We start from the raw sequence: 19989 nt of genomic DNA, 5'->3' as shown, positions 1-19989 counted from the left end.
CATAAGAACATAAGAAGTGTAGAATAGTGGGTAAGAAGGATGAAGACACAGCTCTCAAAACAACCAGCTCTTTATTTTAGCTCTGAGTCCAGACTGAACAGAACTTAGCCAACTGGCTTATATAGTACTCAATAACTTGCAACAGTAACAAACTTCCCCTAGCTACCCAATCCGTGAACAGCACTCTCAATCCTTTATTTGCATGTTGTGGACCTGAGTGAGAACTGCAGCCACAGTGGGCAGGGTAAGAACTGCAGCCACGGTGGCCAGAAGGAGTACTGCAGTTAATACATAACAAGAAGAGCCACCTGGATGAGGCCAATGTCCCATTTAGTCCAGAATCCTGTTGTCACAATGGCCAACCAGATGGCACTTTGACATCTCTAGATAGTAAGCAGCCTATAACTGGAAATAAACAAATAAGGGAAGTCTAAAAAGCAGGACCTAAGCGGGTCAGCACTCTCCTTACTTGTGATTCCCAGCATGCTGCCTCCGTTGGTGGAGACAGACCACAGACGTCCTGGCTAGAGGCTCATCCACTGAACTGCACACTGAATAGATATTTGAACAGAAACAGCAACCTCCACACCACCCTGGCTCTAACTGCCCTCCAGAGGAGTTGTGCTACCCTTGCAGCCCTGGACCACTAAAGTTGTTCACCTATAAATTATGCTATTTAGTGTTGTCACTTAATAAGAAGCCAAAGGTATTGGGGAGTTGTTTAAAAACGGTGTGCCTTTTTATTAGATTCTTAAATGATTTAGCAATGGTGTAAGGGAATTTCATATGGGCATCCAAGATGGTTGAAAGTTCCACAGCCTATAAACTGAATTTGTGATACATCGAGCACAAGCTGCCATCAAAAAAATGCACTCGTTAATATTTCAACAGATACTTCCTAATATGGGATAATAGAGGTTTCATTACATTGCATTCTATTTTTAGTATGTGCAGCCTTTGGCCATAACAATGGGTTTTTCAAGCCAAGTTAAACCTACAGGAAAAAAATAACATGGTGGAGAGAGAATCATTAAAAATACACGGGGAGGAGAGGACTTAATGCAGGAATAACGTGGTCACAATTAATAAGTGTTTGGGGAGATGGCCCACAGCTGATACCTGAATCAGTACCTGGACCCTTGGATGAGAGTGAAGCAGGGAGATACTAAACCTTATCTGGAAATTTCAAGTTTTTGTTTTTGTTTTATTTCAAACTTTCAGGCACTATGTTGGAAATGCAGTTATAGGCTTACAAATTTAGAGGTAAAAGTCCTTTGGGCAATCTTAGATTCATTTCTGCATCAATCGTATCTACAGGTTGGATTACTGCAATGCACTCTACGTGGGGCTGCCCTTGAAGATGACTTGGAAACTTCCATTGGTTCAAATTGCGGTGACCAGGTTACTGGCTGGGATTCTGTTTAGATCTAACATGCCCCGTTTTGAACTGGTTGCCAGTTCATTTCCAGGCCCAATTCAAGGTGCTCACATTAATGTTTAAAGCCCAAAATGACTTAGGCCTTCCATACCTGAAAAACAGCCTAGTTCCCTACAGACTGGGAAGGCAAAAGACAAAGAGCCCAGCAACAGTTGGAGTCAGAGTCAATGGCATGCAGAACCAGCTAATTCTAGTTTTTCCTCAATGAGTTTTATATTAGAAACACTGAGACTTAAGGAGGAGGAAGCTGACAGGCAGGTGACACCTCCTGCATTGGATATACATTGGCTCCCAGTACATTTCCGAGCACAATTCAAAGTGTTGGTGCTGACCTTTAAAGCCCTAAATGGCCTTGGTCCAGTATACCTGAAGGAGCATCTCCACCCCCATCGTTCTGCACGGACACTGAGGTCCAGCGCCGAGGGCCTTCTGGTGGTTCCCTCTCTATGAGAAGCCAAGTTACAGGGAACCAGGCAGAGGGCCTTCTCGGTAGTGGCACCCACCCTGTGGAATGCCCTCCCACCAGAGGTCAAAGAGAACAACAATTACCAAACCTTTAGATTAAGGCATCTGAAGGCAGCCCTGTTTAGGGAAGCTTTTAATGTTTGGTGGATTTCTGTATTTTAATATTTTGTTGGAAGCCGCCCAGAGTGGTTGGGGGAACCCGGCCAGATGGGCAGGGTATAAATAATAAATTATTAATTATTATTATTATTATTATTAAGTAAGAAGGCAATAGGTGGGGCTGGCTGGGGGCTGGCTAATGGCAGGCTGAGGTTGGTGGAGCAGGGCCTTGTTGGTCCTAATGGACCAGCCTTGAAGAACATGATCAATCTAGAATGTATCAAACACACATACACTGTGCACTACAGGAGAAGAGCTGTAATGAAAAAAATATTTCACTACCACTGATCTTCTCGCAGATATTACAGTTTCTCAAAGAATTACAGGGTTCCCAAGGAAAAAAAGATCCTAGCTCAGAAACATGCATTGTTTGCATTTATATTTGCTTATGCAGAAAGAAGCGTGTTAAAAATAAAGTTATCCCACTTCTTAAAAATAGTTTGCTGTAATAAATTCCTACCTCTCTTTGGAGTATGACTCGAGGCTTTAAATGAAGAATGTGGTTCAACTGAGCCAAATTTTAGGCAGTTGCACATTTAAGAGTAATTTATGAGCTTGGTGTCAGGAGCATTAAATTATCACATTTCCTCAGAAGATGATCTGCCTTGTTTTGCACTCTTGAGCCGCATTTTATAAGAAGTCCTTTCTAGGTAATGGGACTTTAAATCACCATCTGAGACCTTTGGAACAGACCTTAAGAAAGGCACGTCAGATTTCCTAGAGAAAACACCACATTTATAGCTAATTTAAGAAGGCATGCCTTTCTTTTAGTGTCTGATATCTACTTACTTAAACAAGAATGTCATCCTTGGCCCCAATAAATACCTGAGATATTCTTTTCTCCCATAAATGTAACATAACTTGTATAGCTGTTTCAGAACCCACAAATTAGAGTCTTTTCTAAAATAAATCAATCAGTTTATACCAGAGCTATTTTTAACACTTAATAGTCCCCAACCAGATTTTTTCTGCAAAGTGATAGAATCTATTTGCAAGATTGCCACTTTTTGGTCACTTCTGTTATCCACAACAGAATTGCAAGCAAATTGCAAGGAAATATCCTTTCCAGCAATATAAATGCACACAGAACTATGGTTTGTACATCAAATTCTCAACTCCATAAACTACAATTCTGCCAGAGCTGAAAAAATAAGACTCAAGCTGTTTATGCCTAGTCATGAAGAAGATATTTGAAATGCCTTGGGTTCAATATATAGTGGAACCTCGGTTTATGAACACCTCAGTTTATGAATTTTCGGTTTACGAACGCTGCGGACCCATCTGGAATGGATTAATTCACTTTCCATTACTTTCAATGGGAAAGTTCGCTTCAGTTTATGAACAGACTTCCGGAACCAATTGTGTTCATAAACCGAGGTACCACTGTACATACTTCTTTGCAAAGCTTCCTCCCCCTTTTTTTATCTCCTGTATTTTATGTCTTCCCATCTAGTAATACATTTCAAAATATATCATCACAATGCACACACTTACCACTCCTTTAGTCACACATGCTTGTCTTGTAAACATTGTCATCACAAGGAAGTAGATACAAAACCACTCAGATAAATTTTGCTGGTCATCAAAGATATTTCAACTGCCTACCCTAAAATTCTTGAGATTTTTTTTTCCAGGTTCCTCCTCATACAAATATACACATTAATTTTCATAGCATGAAAAGCATGTCCTTATATATATTTTTCAGCTTCTGCTCTGAATAACTTAAGTTTGTGGCTAGATGCGACAGCCTAAATACCAAGTTCCGGAACCAAAGGTCTCTTATGGAATCCTGGCCAACTCCTGACTGCACTGATGGGTGCCATTCTAATGAGGCCTTTGATTCTCATAAGAACCTTTGGAAAAGTGATCCAAGATCACCTGGTCCCCAAACCATGTCATAAGGAACAGGCTCTTTTGTGTGTCACAGCAGATTAGAGTTTCCCCACCCTCTCCCCTCTTAGGCACAAAAACGTTAATCCAAACAAGACAGGAGTCAATTAGGTTATTAACACACTAAGCCTATTAGAAGCCATGACATCACATCTTTCTTGAAGCGAAAGGGAGAAAAAGCAATCATTATTTTCTTAAATACGCACAGACACACACAAATAAGAAAAGGGCCTAAGGGCAATTCATGAAATTTAAGATTCACTAGGCTAGCTGGAAAATACTGAGTTAGAAGATACTGTAACTATTGCACTTAACTAGGGATGCGTAGAGCACTCCTGCCAGAATATTTTTGCAAATCCAAACATTTCTGCCTCTAATGTTCGTTCAAAGTAAGAACCTCTTAGTTTCTCTTTGAAATTTCACTTTCACTGAAATTATTATTATTAATTTTTTTATTACATTTATCAGTTGCTTTATACAAAACAAAAAGTATGAAACGCAATGCATAATAGCACTTAGGGGTAACCAGAAATGGATTGGGGGTGGCGGCAGGCTGTGACCACAACTCTGCTCTGGCGCTCACAACCCCTTGCTCAACAGCAGCTAAGATAGAATCATGTTATAAAACTCGTATGCCTTTCACACCTTGCTCCAGTCAGTATATCTTGGGATTCCAGTAAAACACAAAGCAGATGTCACAGCTTAAAGTCTGTGCCCTCTCTTAGAGTTTCTTTTGCTCCACAGCCATGCAGGTTGCATTTCCCAGGGAGACATGCCACTGGAAGTCAAGGTTCTGCCTGTCTTCATAACAATCAAGTCTATGGCTAAAACAAGGTTTTCATAGCTTAGCCAACACAGCACAGCCCACTTGGAACTGATCAGGGTCCTGATCTGCATTGCTTACAGGAAGGGGTGTGCAGAACCACTGCAGGAAATGTAATTAGCCTTATTGGCATTTTTGCTTACTTCAGAATTTTGGAAATTTTTTGCTCCAAATGTTCAGCCATGCTTCACTCTCTAAGTTCCCATTAAGTGTCACATACCTAGAATAGATAGGAATCAAGGGCACAACCATTTCTAGCATTGTTTTGAGAGGCTGCCTTGCACCCACCAATCAGATGGGGCTAACCTAATTTATATATTCAGAAGGAAGCTGTACTGAAATCAGCAGGACTTGGGGTGGGGGTGGGGGGGAGAGGCCAGAACTCATTGCCATTATTTGCATGCAGAAAGTCCCAGGTTCAATGCCTAGGGTCTCCACCTAAAAATGTTCAGGTAACAGGTGCTAGGAAAGACATCTCTAGGTACCCTGAAGTCTGATGCTGCTAGGAAGGAGGTGGCTCTGAAATAGATGGAACTTGGCTGAGGGGTCATAACTCAGATGTAGAGCATGAAAAACGTAGTTTGCATGCAGAAGGTCCCGGGTTCAATCCCAAGCTTCTCCTGGTAGGATGGTGAAATACCTCATTCTGGAGAGCTGGTGCTAGTCAATGTAGACAGTACTGAGCTACATGGAACAATGTCCTGACTCAGTATAAGGCAGTTTCCTGTATAATCACAGTAGAAAATACTAGGCTAGCTGGATAAACAGTCTAGCCTAGCAGTAGGCAGCATCCTGTGACTTGCTTTCGAATATATTGCAAGGAATTCCAGGGATCAAACCAGCAGCTGTACTGGTTAAGCATTAGTTCCCTACTCCCTGCATCAGGGCGGGAAACTCATGTCAGAATATAAAAGCTGCAGACCACAACACTCCTCGTCATCGGTCGGGAGATCAGATGACCTGAGAAAGCCAGTTATGTCACTGCCCGCTTTATAGCTACAAGAATGGCTGCATTCCCTCATATCAGATATGCCTGTATACTTCTATAATGTTCCCCTGATCTTTGCTTCTATTGCTCAAGACATTTGCCACCTCTCAAGCCCGTGTGAGCTGGACCTTGCTAGCACTTAAACCTGCACAGAACAGAGATATGAAAAGAGTGTATCCATGTTCTTTGGTAGGTCAAAGGGTTACACAGGATGAGTAAGGATGAACAGCTAGACCCAAAGGCTGCATATCTTATAACATTCCACCTACAGTGCTATACCCATTGGAACTTCCTTCTGTTACAGTTGCTGTCTCTTATATTTTCAGTACTTTTCAAGCTTTTCAAATTAAGATGTTTATATTAGTATGTAGGGACGTGGGTGGCACTGTGGGTTAAACCACAGAGCCTAGGGCTTGCCGATCAGAAGGTCAGCGGTTCAAATCCCTGCGATGGGGTGAGGTCCCGTTGTTCGGTCCCTGCTCCTGCCAACCTAGCAGTTCAAAAGCACGCAGTGCAAGTAAATAAATAAATAGGTGGGAGGGTAAACAGCGTTTCCGTGTGCTGCTCTGGTTTGCCTGAAACGGCTTAGTCATGCTGGCCACATGACCCGCAAGCTGTACGCCAGCTCCCTCGGCCAGTAAAGCGAGATGAGTGCTGCAACCCCAGAGTCGTCCGCAACTGGACCTAATCGCCAGGGGTCCCTTTACTCTTTACCTATATTAGTATGTATCTATGCTGGACTCGAAATTGTTTTTATTGCTGGTAAATGTAAGAAATGTAAGTAGGATTTGATCAGAAGAGCACTCCTTGGTTTCTACCAGCTGGAATTTGACTGTTACTGCCTCCCACCATGGACACAGAGCAAAGCCATTCTGCTTAGGAGCCACTGATTGCTTTATCCTCCATGAACTTGTCCAATCCTCATTTAAATCAATCTAAGTTGGTGGCCATCGATGCCTCCCATGGGAGCGAGTTCCATCTACAGTGTGAATACGTACTTTCTTTTATTTGGCCTGAATCTTCAAAGATTCAGCTTCCTTGGATGTCCACAAGTTTTAGTGGGGGAAGAGAAAAACTTTCCTCTACCTACTTTCTCCATGCTATGCATAATTTTATAGACTTCTACCACGTCACCTCCTACTTTCCTTTTCTCAAAACTAAGAAGTCCAAAAGGCTGCAACCGTTCCTCATAGGGGAGTCACTCAATCCTATTGATCCTTTTGGTCGCCTTTTTCTGAACCTTTTCCGACTCTGCAAACATACAAGCAAGCAAGCAAGCAAGCAAACGAATGAACAGGTGTGCGAGGCCAACTCCAGCTGCAGCAACCACCACTGCTCCAAGGAGGCCACTCATTCACACACCGACTTCCAATAACCCACCTGCAACCACTCTGCAGGGCTCAACTGGGATCTCCGACTTGCCAGGATGTGCCGATCTGGTGGCCCGTTTGTGCCTGATGAAGTGCTCTTTCCCATCAAACGAGGTCTCGGAAGTGTTCACTGGTTGTATCTGCACCTGTTCTGATCCAATCTGGATATAGCCAACCTGTTCACCACAAAAACAAAACAAAGAAGTCATTGGAATCACATTGACCAAGAATATCCAATAACTTGGCAGCCAGGAGGGGAAAAAATATCCACTCCGTTAGGCAAAAAAGAAAAAAAACATTTCTACTATATGTTTATGAGCTCACTGGGCTAAGTCTTATCACCACATCACACTTAGAGCTCTAGCAAAAATTTAGCGGGCCATCATTGCGTGCTCAGGCGTACATCAAACTTTTAAAAGGGAAATGTTCATCTCCTTTTTTTTACTGTTACAGCTGTATGCAAGACCCACCAGATGGGTACAGGCTGAGAATAAGGCCAGATATTTCAAGGGGGAGGGGTTGTTTTTAAGAGAAAGTTCTATACCAGCTAGGCAGCCACCCAAATAAGTTCTCTGCACGTACATATGACTGCTGGGATGTGGAACAGCTGACTGCATTAATGTGATTTACAATCTACATTACATATGTGTTATAAATTACACAGGCCACACACACACAACACGCTAGTCTTTGTCTTCACTTACACCCGGGCAGTCTCGTTGACATACTTTAGCTATATAGCATCATAGGAAGATTACAAACTAAAATAATAAAACTGCTCACATTTCTTTTTAACATTTCCAGGAGAATTCAGCCAAGGCAACAAGAAGATTGTCTTTCTCCTCTCTTGATTTACATTCTAGGGTGCTTTCGGTACACTAATAACAGAAGCACAGGTCCAACGTGGGCTCTCTACTTTGGAAGTTGCTGAAGAGGAAAGCTAATATTTGGGGCATCACTATATCACAATAAATGAACAAGAACATACCAAGAGCTCTGCTGGATTAGGCCAAAGGTCCATCTAGTCCAACGCCCTTGTTCTCACAGTGGCCAACCAAATGCCAATGGGATTAGAGCAGGGTTTTCCAAACTTGGGTCTCCAGCTGGTTTTGGACTACAATTCCCATCATCCCTGACCATTGGTCCTGCTACCTAGCAATGATGGGAGTTGTAGTCGAAAACCAGCAAGAGAACCAATTTGAGGAAACTCTGGATTAGAACTACCAATAGCCTTATCCTCCGTTAATTTGTCTAATCAGGCAAACAATTTAAGAAGAGCCTTGGCATCGTCCTCTATATTGCAGGGCTGTTGTACTCAGGCCCTGCTTAAGGCCTGCTTGGGCACCATGGCCCAAGTTTGGCCATCTGCTTGGGCACCATGAAAACAGGATGCTGGATTAGATGGGCCATTGGGCCAAGCCAGTAGGGCAGGCATGTCAAACCTGCGGCCCTCCAGATGTTTTGGCCTACAACTCCCATGATCCCTAGCTAGCAGGACCAGTGGTTGGGGAAGATGGGAATTGAAGTCCAAAACATCTGGAGGGCCGCAGGTTTGACATGCCTGCAGTTGGGCTAATCTTCTGTTCTTAAGACAGGCTCATCATCCCCTCCCTTGATAACCAAACTGGTACCAGGTACAGAAAAAACAAGCTTTAAATGAGTCCCGGGAGGGCCCTCATGTTTCCACATTTACTATGGGATCACACATCCTCCCCACCCCAGTCACTGAAACATTACAACTGGATGTTAGAAAGTTCTGGCTGAATGAGAAATCTTGGCCTGCTTTAGATCAGACAAATCCAGCCAAGTACCTCATTTGACAGGCCTGCACAGCTGTGACCCAGCAGCCCTACCCAGGCCTCAATAAGCCTCCTGTTCTTGTTGCCTGATTGGGCATCCAGAAACCAGGGGAGGGGCTGGGTATATGGCAGAGCAGCGTTCAGACTGCCATAGAATCAGAATTGTAGGGTTGGAAGGGACCCTGAGGATCATCTAGTCCAGGAATATCCAGCTGTCACATATGGGGATTGAACCTGCAACCATGCCATTATCAGCACCATGCTCTAACCAACTGAGCTATCCAGTGTTGATGGATCACATGTTGTTCAGGGCTGTTCTATCCATTCAGAAGAAAACCACCCTGTGGGCTCCAGCACAGTGAGCTAGAATGGGCTGAACAGCACTGAAGTGCGTTGCAGTGCATTTGAGGAGCTGTTTATGTCAACTGATAGCATTTTGCATCACTTAACTAGAATATTCCTTATGGAAGAGTTAAAAGCAGGGATGTCGGAGAATTCCAATAGAAACAGAAACAGGAAATTGCCAATGTTCACTTATTCGTCCTGTGTCCAGAACGGAAATGACTCGGCACAGAAATGTCATTTTTCTCAATCCAGAATTGTTGGCGCTTCTCTTCCAACATGCTGCTTTCAACTTACATTGATTCTGGAGCCTGCCGTCTACAAGTGTGGGTGTGGTTGCCTGATACAACCCTACTGGAAGGATTTTTTTATTTATTTATTTTTTTGACTACGTCAACCCTTGATTTGGTTATCCATGCCTTCTCCTTCCTGCGCTAGCCCCAGGTGAATAAAGAAGGAAGTGGTGATTGCGATCTTGATATACGCCCACCCACAACCACATCAAGCAGGTGTTAATACACACCTCGCCATTGTCAGGACCACCTACATCTGTTTTCAAATGGGCACAATGTGGGGTTATGCAAAATCAATCTACAATGAGCTTTTATTTTCAGAATGAAACCCATTTTCTCAAGACTACATAGAGAAGACTAAAAAAGACTACCAGTACATAGAGACAACATGGACCCAGTCTCCATTATAGATTACAGGAAAAAAATGTTGCATCTTGCAGTCCATGCCTGCAAACAATGAGTAATTGCTTACATGTTTCATGTGATTGTTTCTGTAAATTATATAAGTTTTATAAATTTGTCACAGCAGACAGCAACACAACTAATGTACCTTTTGGTGGAAGACAAACTGCAGTGGGATGGAAACAGCCCAGCATAGAATGGAAAGCACTGCTTTCTTACATCCTTAGTTAAAAGACTATCACATCACACTTACCGGGGAGGGCTTTCATAGCATGGGACTATGGGGCATCGTTGCACAGGTGGACTTCTTAGCTCTGCCACCATTAAATATCTAGGAATGGGTAACAACACTGGGCTGTGCTAGTCTAGACTGTTGGTTGGCCGCTCACAAGGACTGACTATGTTTCCCTCTGGTACAAATGTATTCCTGACACATCAGGGAGGAGACTAGACTAGAATTAACAAACTGGAAGAAGTTCAGAGGAGGTCAATGAAGATGGTCCATGGTACAGGAAGCAGACCTACATAGGATTGCTCTGCATTCATCACCCACCACCTGCCTCTCCTTTGCACACACGTACACACACACACACACACACACACAGAGAGAGAGAGAGAGGGGGGGGGGGCTCCAACCAGACAGAGAACAGTTGTCATTGCCTGTAGAAAGAGTAGTGCCTCAGTTTCCCAGAGCAAAATGCCTTTCCTGCCTACTTGGAAAAGTTGAATGAACTATGTTGTTCACTCATGGAAAAGAGGTAGGAAATAATAGCCCTCTTCTAATACCTGAAGGGCTCACACACAAAACAGGGGGGAAATTAGTTCTCTGCTGCCCCATAGGACAGGACTGGATCTCTTGGATGTAAGTTAGAGGTGGAACACGAGAATAAATTTTCTGGCAGTACGAACAGTTTAGCTTTGGAACAAATTACACAGAGAGGTGGTGGCAATTAGCATTAAGAAACAACCTCCCATTGGCACCAGCAGGAACATCAGAACACAAAAGCCTGCAGGATCAGGCCAACAGCCTATCTAGTCAAGCATCCTCTTCTCTCAGGGCCTCACAGCTCCCTGCTCCCCCTCCTGTCCACATCATCAAGGCAACCATAGTTACTACTCCTCACTGAACATCTGGATAGGTCTTCCCAGCATCAGCAGCTGGGCATAGTTAGAGGATCATGTTCTCTGCGCCTCCATCCCATGTGTTTGGTAGTGCTTTTCAGGATATGTAGTTTTTGCCGCAATCTGTTCTCTGCCAACAATGATGCAGTTAGCAGGGCTGGAAGAGGACCAACAATAGGAGAGGGTCCATGTTCCTATCTGTTGTGGTTAGTTTACTGCTGAGCCCATGTTATTTTACTTGTGCATGGCACACAGATGTCATGGACACAACTGCTGTTCGCGAACAACCTTGGTTTTGTTCTTCCGCAGATGGGATTCCCGTTAAAGTTATGCTGCCTGGCTTTTAGGAGATAGAGGGCTTGCAAGCAACCTGCTCTTCATCACCGCAGAGCTATTTCAGCTTCAGATCATGGTACAGTACATAGTGAGCATCGCTGTCATGGCAGGAATCAGGACAATACCATGCTCTGCCCAACTTTCCAAAATGGAAAGTGCCTTGAGGCCATTGCTCAAAGGGGTTTCCAGTGATAGAACAAGTGCTTTGATTGCATACTCGTCCCTGGCATCTCCAGCTGACGTGATCTCAGCCAGCGGGCCTGGGGAAGACCTCTGCTTGAGGCCCCGGAAGGAGACTGTCACTCAGAGTTAACAACACTGATCCGACTCAGTGTAAAGCAGCTGCATATGTTTCAGATGCTGGGGAAAATAGTTCAAAAGGAGAAATATCTCAAAGTGATATGTACAAAGGATTGCTCAACAGCTGCTTCCCACTCTGTTTCCCACCCAGCGCTTGGATTGCATGGGGGAGAGGCAGCCCCCTACCTTCTTCTAACACTCCCCTTAGCTCTTGCTATCACCTCCTAAAACAGGAGTTGTGATATGACTCCCCTAGTGCCCAAATCTCTCCACCATGTCTTTCTGCGCCTGGTTGTTGAAGACAGTCTGGTCTCTGCACTGTTTTGTTTACTCAGGAGGTTATCTCAGACCCACCCATGTTATGGCCCAAGGGAGGATCTCTCTTTAACCAGTTGTGCCCCCCCTCCAGCTGCAATGCCCTTTTGTTTGGTCAGTTAATCCCTCCTGCCAAAGCAAGAGTTTTGATCTGACACCTCGCCAGGGTCCCCACTACCTTAGAGTCTGGGGAATTGGCTGCAGAAGCTCCCCAGACAAGTGGAACTGTTTTAAGATTTTGATTTATTATCTGGAGAAATATCAGGATCCAGAAGAATCTCAACTCCTAGGCAAAAAAAAGTTCTCCTTCTCCAGTTGTCAGTGGTGGTGGTTCGGTCCTAACTCAAATCAGTATAGAGATTCTTCCAATTTGAGCTGCATACCTTTGTTGTGCTGCTCAGGTTATAGGGGATACAAAGGGGACCTGCACCTCTTAACTTTGTTTGGCAACACCCTTAGTTTGCCGATTTTAATAACAAGGGAAAACAGGGGCAAGGGTGTTAGGGCGTCCAGATTGTAGATTTCAGCAGCTTCCTAAATTCCCTCCACAATTCAGAGTCCATCAACCTAACCACAGTCCCATTCGGATGATACATTTAAAGAGGTGTGACACCACTTTAAGCAGTCATAGCTTCCCCCAAGGAAACATGGGAGCTGTAATTTGTTAAGGGTGCTGAGAGTTGGTCCCCTCCCAAAGCTACAATTCCCAGGGTTCCCTGAGAAGCAGGACTGATTGTTAAACCACTCTGGAAATTGTAGCATTAGGGGGCAAATGGGTCTCCTAAGAACTCTCAGCACCCTTAAACTACAGTGCCCAGATTTTGTTTTTTTTTGGGGGGGGAACATGACTGTTTAAAGTGGTATCCTACGGTAGCATTTTTAATGCCTGGTGTGGATGTGGACCATGTCTACTCAGAAGTAAGTCCTACTGGATTCAAGGAGCTTACTCCCAAGTAAGTGAGGTCGGGACATTTTCCCCAACTGCCAGCAGAGTGTTATTAATTCCCCTTTCTACCACCATCACTTCTCAAGCAATAAAAGTTGCCACTACAAATGAATTCCCGTTTAGTTTATATTTTTACGTGGCTCCCCCCCCCCCCCCCGTTCCATTGTATACTTTTCAGATGGCTTCAGAGCCCTAAGAGCTTGGTAATTTATGAATGAGATTAACAAAGTGTCCTTTGCAGCAAGGGAAAGGTGGGGGGAGAACCCTGTCAGCATTTCACGAGGGGGGGGGAGCAGCATTCTCATTTTCAAGCTTCAAGAAACCTTTGGTGGTGCTCAGCTCCAGCTCCCAACATCAATCACAAAAGACGCTGGTATCCCATTATCTGAAAGCAGGTGCTCACCTGAGGCACAGTGCTTGCCCCTCCTTCCTTAAGGACTGTCTACAGCACAGCTGCCCAAACTAAGCACCCCCCCTGCTCCGCCCACTCCTGCCCTGAGGGGCGACGCCTGCATTAGGTGGGGAGGTGGGAGGGAAGGGGTGGGGTGGGGAGGACAGGCTGTGAAGAATTCCATCCTCATCGGCATTCCTACAGAGCCACAGAAACATTGCAGAAAGTTAACAATGTGACAAGACTGATTGGAAGACTGGGAGGCCAAGCTGAGCCTCACAGAATCACAGAGTGGGAAGGGATCCTGAAAGTCCAACCTCCAAATCATACAAGTTGGAAGGATAATCTAGTCCAGCCCCCTTGCCATGCAGGAATATGCAGCTGTCCCATATTGAACCTGCAACCTTGGCATTATCACCACTATGCTTTAACCAACTGAGCTATCAATGCTCATTCATCACTAAGGGCTAGCAGGGTGACAAGATGCAAAAGGGGCCATTGTTCCTGCAGACTGGAGATTCTTTTCTTTTTTTTTTAAGCCAGCAATTTTAGAATTCTGCCCCCTACTGGTTTACAAGGTGTGCTCTTGGAGCACCCTGCTGTTCCTCAGAAATGAAGCCAGGATTCCCTCTGCAATTCGATCCATAAGGGCAGATCTTTAAGCAGAAGCTGGTCTGCCCTCTTTGCCAGCAATGCAAAGGAGCATCGGAGGAATAGTTTAGCATAGAGTTTCCCAAACACTGGGCCAGAGACGACTAGTGAGCCATGGTACCATGGCCCATCTTGTCCCCTGGCCGTGCAGGGCTAATGGTTACGTTAATGTCAGCACTCCCCATATGGCGAGTCAAGATGGGTGAGGGTCAGAGAAATTTTGGGGGAGGGGGGGAGGCTTCCCTTCTCAAAGGGGAAAAGACCTGAGGAGGTGCTGAGGGAAATTAGAGACAGCAAAAGTTATTGAAAATAAATAAATAAATAGTAGTAGCAGTAGTAACAACAACAACAACAACAACAACAACAACAACAACAACAACAACAGAGAATAGAAAGGAACAGAGTAAGAGAGAGTAACTGCAGCAAAAGGAATTGAATGTAAGTGTGCTTTACTTTGAGCCTCTAGCAAACTCATATTACAATATCCCCAGGATGAGCAACATTTGTTTTGAAATACAGGCAAGATAGACTACAGAACTCCTTGCCACACGGAAAACACTGTGGCAAAGAATTTAGCAATGACCAAAGGCTAATTAGGGATCAATAGAAAACCATGTCAGTTAACAGCCACCTAATTAAGCCAGACGTTACCTCCAGCCTCCATCATTTTGAGACTGGTAGGCTTCAGCAATTGTCAGCCCTCTTAAGTAGGCCCCAGGAGTAAAACATTAAGAGCACCTCCTGTTCCAGGGCATGCACCCCAGGCACAGTCTAAAGAGGACTGAGCCTACTCAGGAGCCACAAAATGCTGCTGAGTAGGGTTGGAGTGGGGAAATGGAAAACATGGTGGCTGAAAAGGGAATGGCTGGCTGGCTGTAATTCTGACATCAGAAGCAGGCCAAACTGCTACATTTTTCTTCCACTTGTCAGTACGAAACTGACACCGTAACCTGTAACTAACTGAAAATTGTAATTACAGGTAGGTAGCCGTATTGGTCTGAGTCGAAGCAAAATAAAAAAATTCCTTCAGTAGCACCTTAAAGACCAACTAAGTTTATATTTTGGTATGAGCTTTCGTGTGCATGCACACTTCTTCAGATATGTATCTGAAGAAGTGTGCATGCACACGAAAGCTCATACCAAAATATAAACTTAGTTGGTCTTTAAGGTGCTACTGAAGGAATTTTTTTATGAAAATTGTAAGAGAATGAACAGAGGTTTGCAATGCTGTTCCCTAGCTTGACCAGGCTCCCCACTTTCTAGGTACAGGGGCCCTCCCACCACCTCACATTCCTGTCTCTTGACTCCCTTAACTCCCTGCCCCACCCAACACTCTCTTCCACAGGCTCTCCTTCCCCAAACAACGGCCTCCCGCAACACCAGACTGCGCCCATCGAGGGCAAATTCGCCCAGAGACAAGTACCAGCCCGCCGCAGGCACTGAGGGAAGCGAAGGAGTCTGCGCTGCGGTTGAGCACGTGCCCTGTGTAGAAGCAGAGGCGATCCAAGTCCACTCGGCGGCTTCTTCGGCCCATGCCAATTTCCTCCACGGAGAAACCCGGTGCCAAAAAGTGCCCATTTCGGCGAAGGTTCAAGTAGATGTCAGAGCCTGGATCAGAGCCCAGCCCAGCGGGAAGTCGGACGATCAGCACCTCGGCCTCTTCTTCAGGCTGCAGAGGCACAGAGCGTCGCTTCCTATGCTCCTCAGAGTGGATCCCTCTGACCTGCAGGGAAGGGATCTTGTCAAGGGGCACCTGCTCCGGGATGATCACCACACCCAGGTCCGCATTGGCTGCAAAAAGAGACACACAGAGAGAAAAGAAAGGGGTGGGAGAGCATCAGCAGCCATCAGCAATACAAGCCAGATAACCCAACTCCCAGGTAGAAGGTTATATTCACTGTTAGTTGTAAGGACGCAAGCAGGTGCCTGTTTGGGGCTGCCACCCCATGAAATCTACCAAGTCGGGTTGGTGGCTTGAGATACAGCATCTGCATGGGTCAAATGGTGAGGCTGGGCCACAGGCCAGATGTTCGCAACCCCTGTCTTAATTAAAACCACAACCTCACCAGAGCCAAGCCTATTTTCAGAACCTTCTTTGCCATGCTAGAACCTCCCAGCCTTACACTGGAGTCTGTAAGAAGAGGGCACCTCTGCACATATGCAGAGCGAATCCCCTCTCCAACAACATGCAACCCCCTTTGGTACATTGTGACTGAGAAGGCAGAGCTCTCTGGTCAGAAGTTGAAAATGCTGGACATTTATTATTATTTTTATTATTATTATTTTCTCAGTACTACTACTTTTTACAACTGATCCTTTTTTGTATTTGTCAATCTTTTGATGATGCTTTGTCAGAATTACACAACATCTCTCTGTGTTAAAGGATGGCCCCACTATTTTTCTTTTTTAAAAAAAATCAGACATGGTGGGATTCAGATTTAGGTTCAGGTCATATCCTTCCTATTTCTCCCCCTTTGTTCCTAATCCTCCTTTGTTCCCCACAGGTGTGTGGGGAAGGAGGAGGAGGAGGTCATCTGTGGTTACTCTGTCAACTCTTAACAGCGACGGAAAGCACTCTGCATATGCTCAAAGGCACATAGGAATGGACAAAGGAAGCTGCCATACTATCTGCCCATCCATTTCTGTTCTGCTCTGACTGGCTGGGCCTCTCCAGGGTCTTGGGCAAATATTTCTCTCTCGTCATCAACGCTCTGAACCTCTTTTCTTTAAATGGAAGATGAGAAGGCTTGAACCTGGGACCTTCTGTGTGCAGTGCATTTAATTTATTTATTACATTTATATCCCATCTTTTTCTCCAAGGAGCTCCAGGTGGCATACATTGTTCTCCCCATGTAATCCACAGAACAACCCTGGAAGGTAGGCTGGCCCAAGGTCACCCAGAGCTGAGTAGGGTTTGAACTGCGGTCTTCCAGGCCCTAATTCAACTGACCGTTGCACCACACTGGCTCTCTAAGGAACATAGGAAGGTGACATGGCTTGATATTGTCTACACTGACCAGAGGTAGCTCCGAAGGGTTCCAAGAAAGGGATAGAATCATAGAACGATAAAATTGTAGAGTTGGAAGGGACCTCAAGGGTCATGTAGTCCAAGCACCTGCAACACAGGAATCCTGCCTTGGGTGGGCTTGAACCACCAACCTTCTGGTTTAACAGCCAGACACACTGACCCATTGCGCCACCTGAGTATACATGTTCCCAGCCCTACGTGGAGGTGCCAAGTATGCACAACAACTGCTCTAGCACTGACCTATGGACTCTTCTCTAGCATAGGCTAGGGTGGGGAATCTTAGGTCTCCTGCTAGCATTTAAAGAATCATAGATGAGGATTCTCTAGTCCAAGCATATGCAGCTGTCCTATGGTGGGATTGAACCTGCAACCTTGGTGCTATTGGCACCGTGCTCTATCCAACTGAGCTACCTAAATTCCCTTGGTTCATACACATTCTGCTGCACTTCTGGGTCAGGCCAAGGATTGTCTAGCCAACGTACTCATGATGCTGAAACACAAGAGCCTTGCTGGGCCATGCCAAAGGTCTATCTAGCCAAGGGTTTCCCAAACTTGGGTCTCCAACCGTTTTTGAACTATGGTGCCCATCATCCCTGACCACTGGTCCCGCTAGCTAAGGATGGTGGGAGTTGGGCCTCCAGCTGTAGTTAGACCACAAGTGTGGCAAACCTAGCCCAACATCATCTTCTCACAGTGGCCAAACAGATGCCTGTGTGAGACGCTCAAAAGCGAGACCTGAGAGCCGCAGCACTCTCCCTGCTTGCAAATCCCAGCAACCAGTATTGATGCAATCCTGTGAGCTAGATGGACCAATGGAACAATTGCACTAGGTCTTTCCCATGGGACTTTCGGTAGCCTCTCAGAGCATAAACAGAGCCCAGGCTGGATCAGGCACAAAGTCCCATGTAGCCCAGCATCCTGTTCTCACCGTAGTCACCCACGTGCCTATAGAAAGTCTGCAAGCAGGACCAGAGTGCAACAACTCTCTCCCCCCTTGTGATTCTCAGCACCAGCATCAAGAGACATACATGCTAGAGCACTCATCACAGGTAGACTTATCCTCCATGGATCTGCCAGCCTCCCCTTCTTATTTGCCCCCAGCATCTTGACACTTATAATTTAGACTGCCTTTGAACACAGAAGCTCCATTTACTAGGGAAGCTTGGATAGCTCACTTGGTTACAACGTGGGGCTGATAACGCCAAAGTTGCAGGTTCAATCCCTGTATGGGACAACTGCATATTCCTGCATTGCAGGGGATTGGATTAGAAGATGATCCTCAGGGTCCCTTCCAACTCTACGATTCTATAGTTCTATCTATCATAAGGATGGAAGATGAGTCTGTTGCTGGATGAGGGCAGTGGCTCATCTTGCCAAGCATCCCATTATCCCAGTGGCAAGCCAAATGCTTATAGGAGGCGCACAAGCAGCAGCTCTTTACCCTCCTGCGGTTTCCAGGAACTGGGATTCAGAAGCACAATGCCTCCGGCCATCAGGGTCAGTAGTCATTGACACAGCACCTTTCGTTTAACTTCTCACATATCCTGTACCTACATCCCATGCACTGCCCATTATTTAGCAGCTTAATAAAATAAATAAATGAGATATATTCCCAGATCAAATGCCCTGGTCGTTCTGAGCCAGCTGCAGGCAGAGAAGAGGAGCGAGAGAGAGAGAGAGGTGGTGGCTCTTTTTAATTTTATTTGCCGCCAGTAGCTACAACTTTTCATTTAGTTGTGCAGCATAAAGGGAAAGTGGGGGAGGGAGATAAATAACCGAACAACGCCAGAGTTTTCTTGCATCGTTCAAGAAAAGTATTTTAGATATTACACACACACACAAGGAGAGGGAAGGAGGGAGAGTGTGGAGCGGGGACTCACATTTCACCAAACCTATTAAAAAAGAGGGGAGAGGGGAGAGGGGAGAGAGAGAAGGGGGGGGGAGGTTTGCAAGAAGACCAGCCAGGAATAAAGAATATACAAGTCTGGAAACAGATACATCCTTTTGGATAAGGAAAACTGGGACCAGAGCCATATAACGGAAGGGAGGGTGGAAAAGAGAGAGAAGGAAACGAACATGCCATTTGGCTTTGCAAACTTTTGCATCTTGTTAAGGGGGCGGGGGAGAGATGCAACAAATAGGGGGCTTCCCCAAAATTACTGTATCTCGAAGGGTTGGTGTGCGTTTTTAAAATGCATGCAATTTGCATTCCAGTCCGTCCGTGCCCCCCCCAAACTTCCCTTCCCCGCGCCCGCTTCCAAAATGTCAAATCCAGGGAGACGACATAAGGCAGAAGATTGGGGGGGGGGGATCCGCAGAGGCACCCTACCTGTATAGGTGCCCGGTCCGCAGAGCAGCAGTAGCAGCCGCAACAGAAGGGGGAATATAAGAGACAGGAAGGAGCCGTCAAACATTTTATTGCAGCCGAGGGGCCTCCGCAACTGAGCTCTGCGGTGCAGGGAGAAGAGGAGGAGGAGGAAGGCGAAGAAGGGCCGTTGATGGCGGCAGCAGCAGCAGCAGCAGCAGCGGAATCCCGACTTGCAGCGAAGCCCTCCCAGACTTTGGAAAAATTAATTAGCGCTACAAACTCAACGTGGTTTACAGAAAGGGAAGAAAGGGGGGGAGAGAGAAGCGGGGGAGAGAGAGGGAGAGAGCATCTCCTCCCTTCTTCACTCGCAGGTGCTGATTGGAGCTTAACCTCCCGGAGCTACACCTCCTGCCCACTGATTGGTCGTCGGAATTAACACACTCGGGTAAATAGCGAGGTTGTAAAAGGAGAAGCGGTACACGTGGGTTGCGGGCGAAGGGGAAGCGCCGCCGCCAGGTGGCGCTACAGAGGCGGTTGCCGGTTGGTTGGTTTTGCAACCTGGTGGGTTCAGGTGCGCTTAGGTCAGAGGCGGGTTGAGCCGCGCTGCCATCTCGGGCTCTCCT

General features: G+C 45.8%; 1 protein-coding gene across 2 annotated transcripts in view; it reads right to left on the bottom strand.

Annotated features, from left to right (window-relative positions):
- The window catches only part of ADAMTS17 (ADAM metallopeptidase with thrombospondin type 1 motif 17), a 164433-nt gene extending 144759 nt beyond the window's left edge, over nt 1-19674 (bottom strand). For both annotated transcript variants that reach the window (XM_035130683.2, XM_035130684.2), the window contains exons 1-3: nt 19388-19674; nt 15454-15821; nt 7144-7309 (exon numbers count right to left, since the gene is read on the bottom strand). In XM_035130683.2, the coding sequence (XP_034986574.1) occupies nt 7144-7309; nt 15454-15821; nt 19388-19472 (619 nt within the window). In that variant the 5' untranslated portion in view covers nt 19473-19674. The remainder of the gene's footprint in view (nt 1-7143; nt 7310-15453; nt 15822-19387) is intronic.
- Nucleotides 19675-19989: the final 315 nt, after the last annotated feature.

This window comes from Zootoca vivipara, chromosome 14 (assembly GCF_963506605.1).
Source record: "Zootoca vivipara chromosome 14, rZooViv1.1, whole genome shotgun sequence".
In the NCBI taxonomy this organism is placed as follows: domain Eukaryota; kingdom Metazoa; phylum Chordata; class Lepidosauria; order Squamata; family Lacertidae; genus Zootoca; species Zootoca vivipara.
The sequence above is the reverse complement of the archived record's forward strand: the minus strand, read 5'-3'. Positions and strand labels throughout refer to the sequence as shown.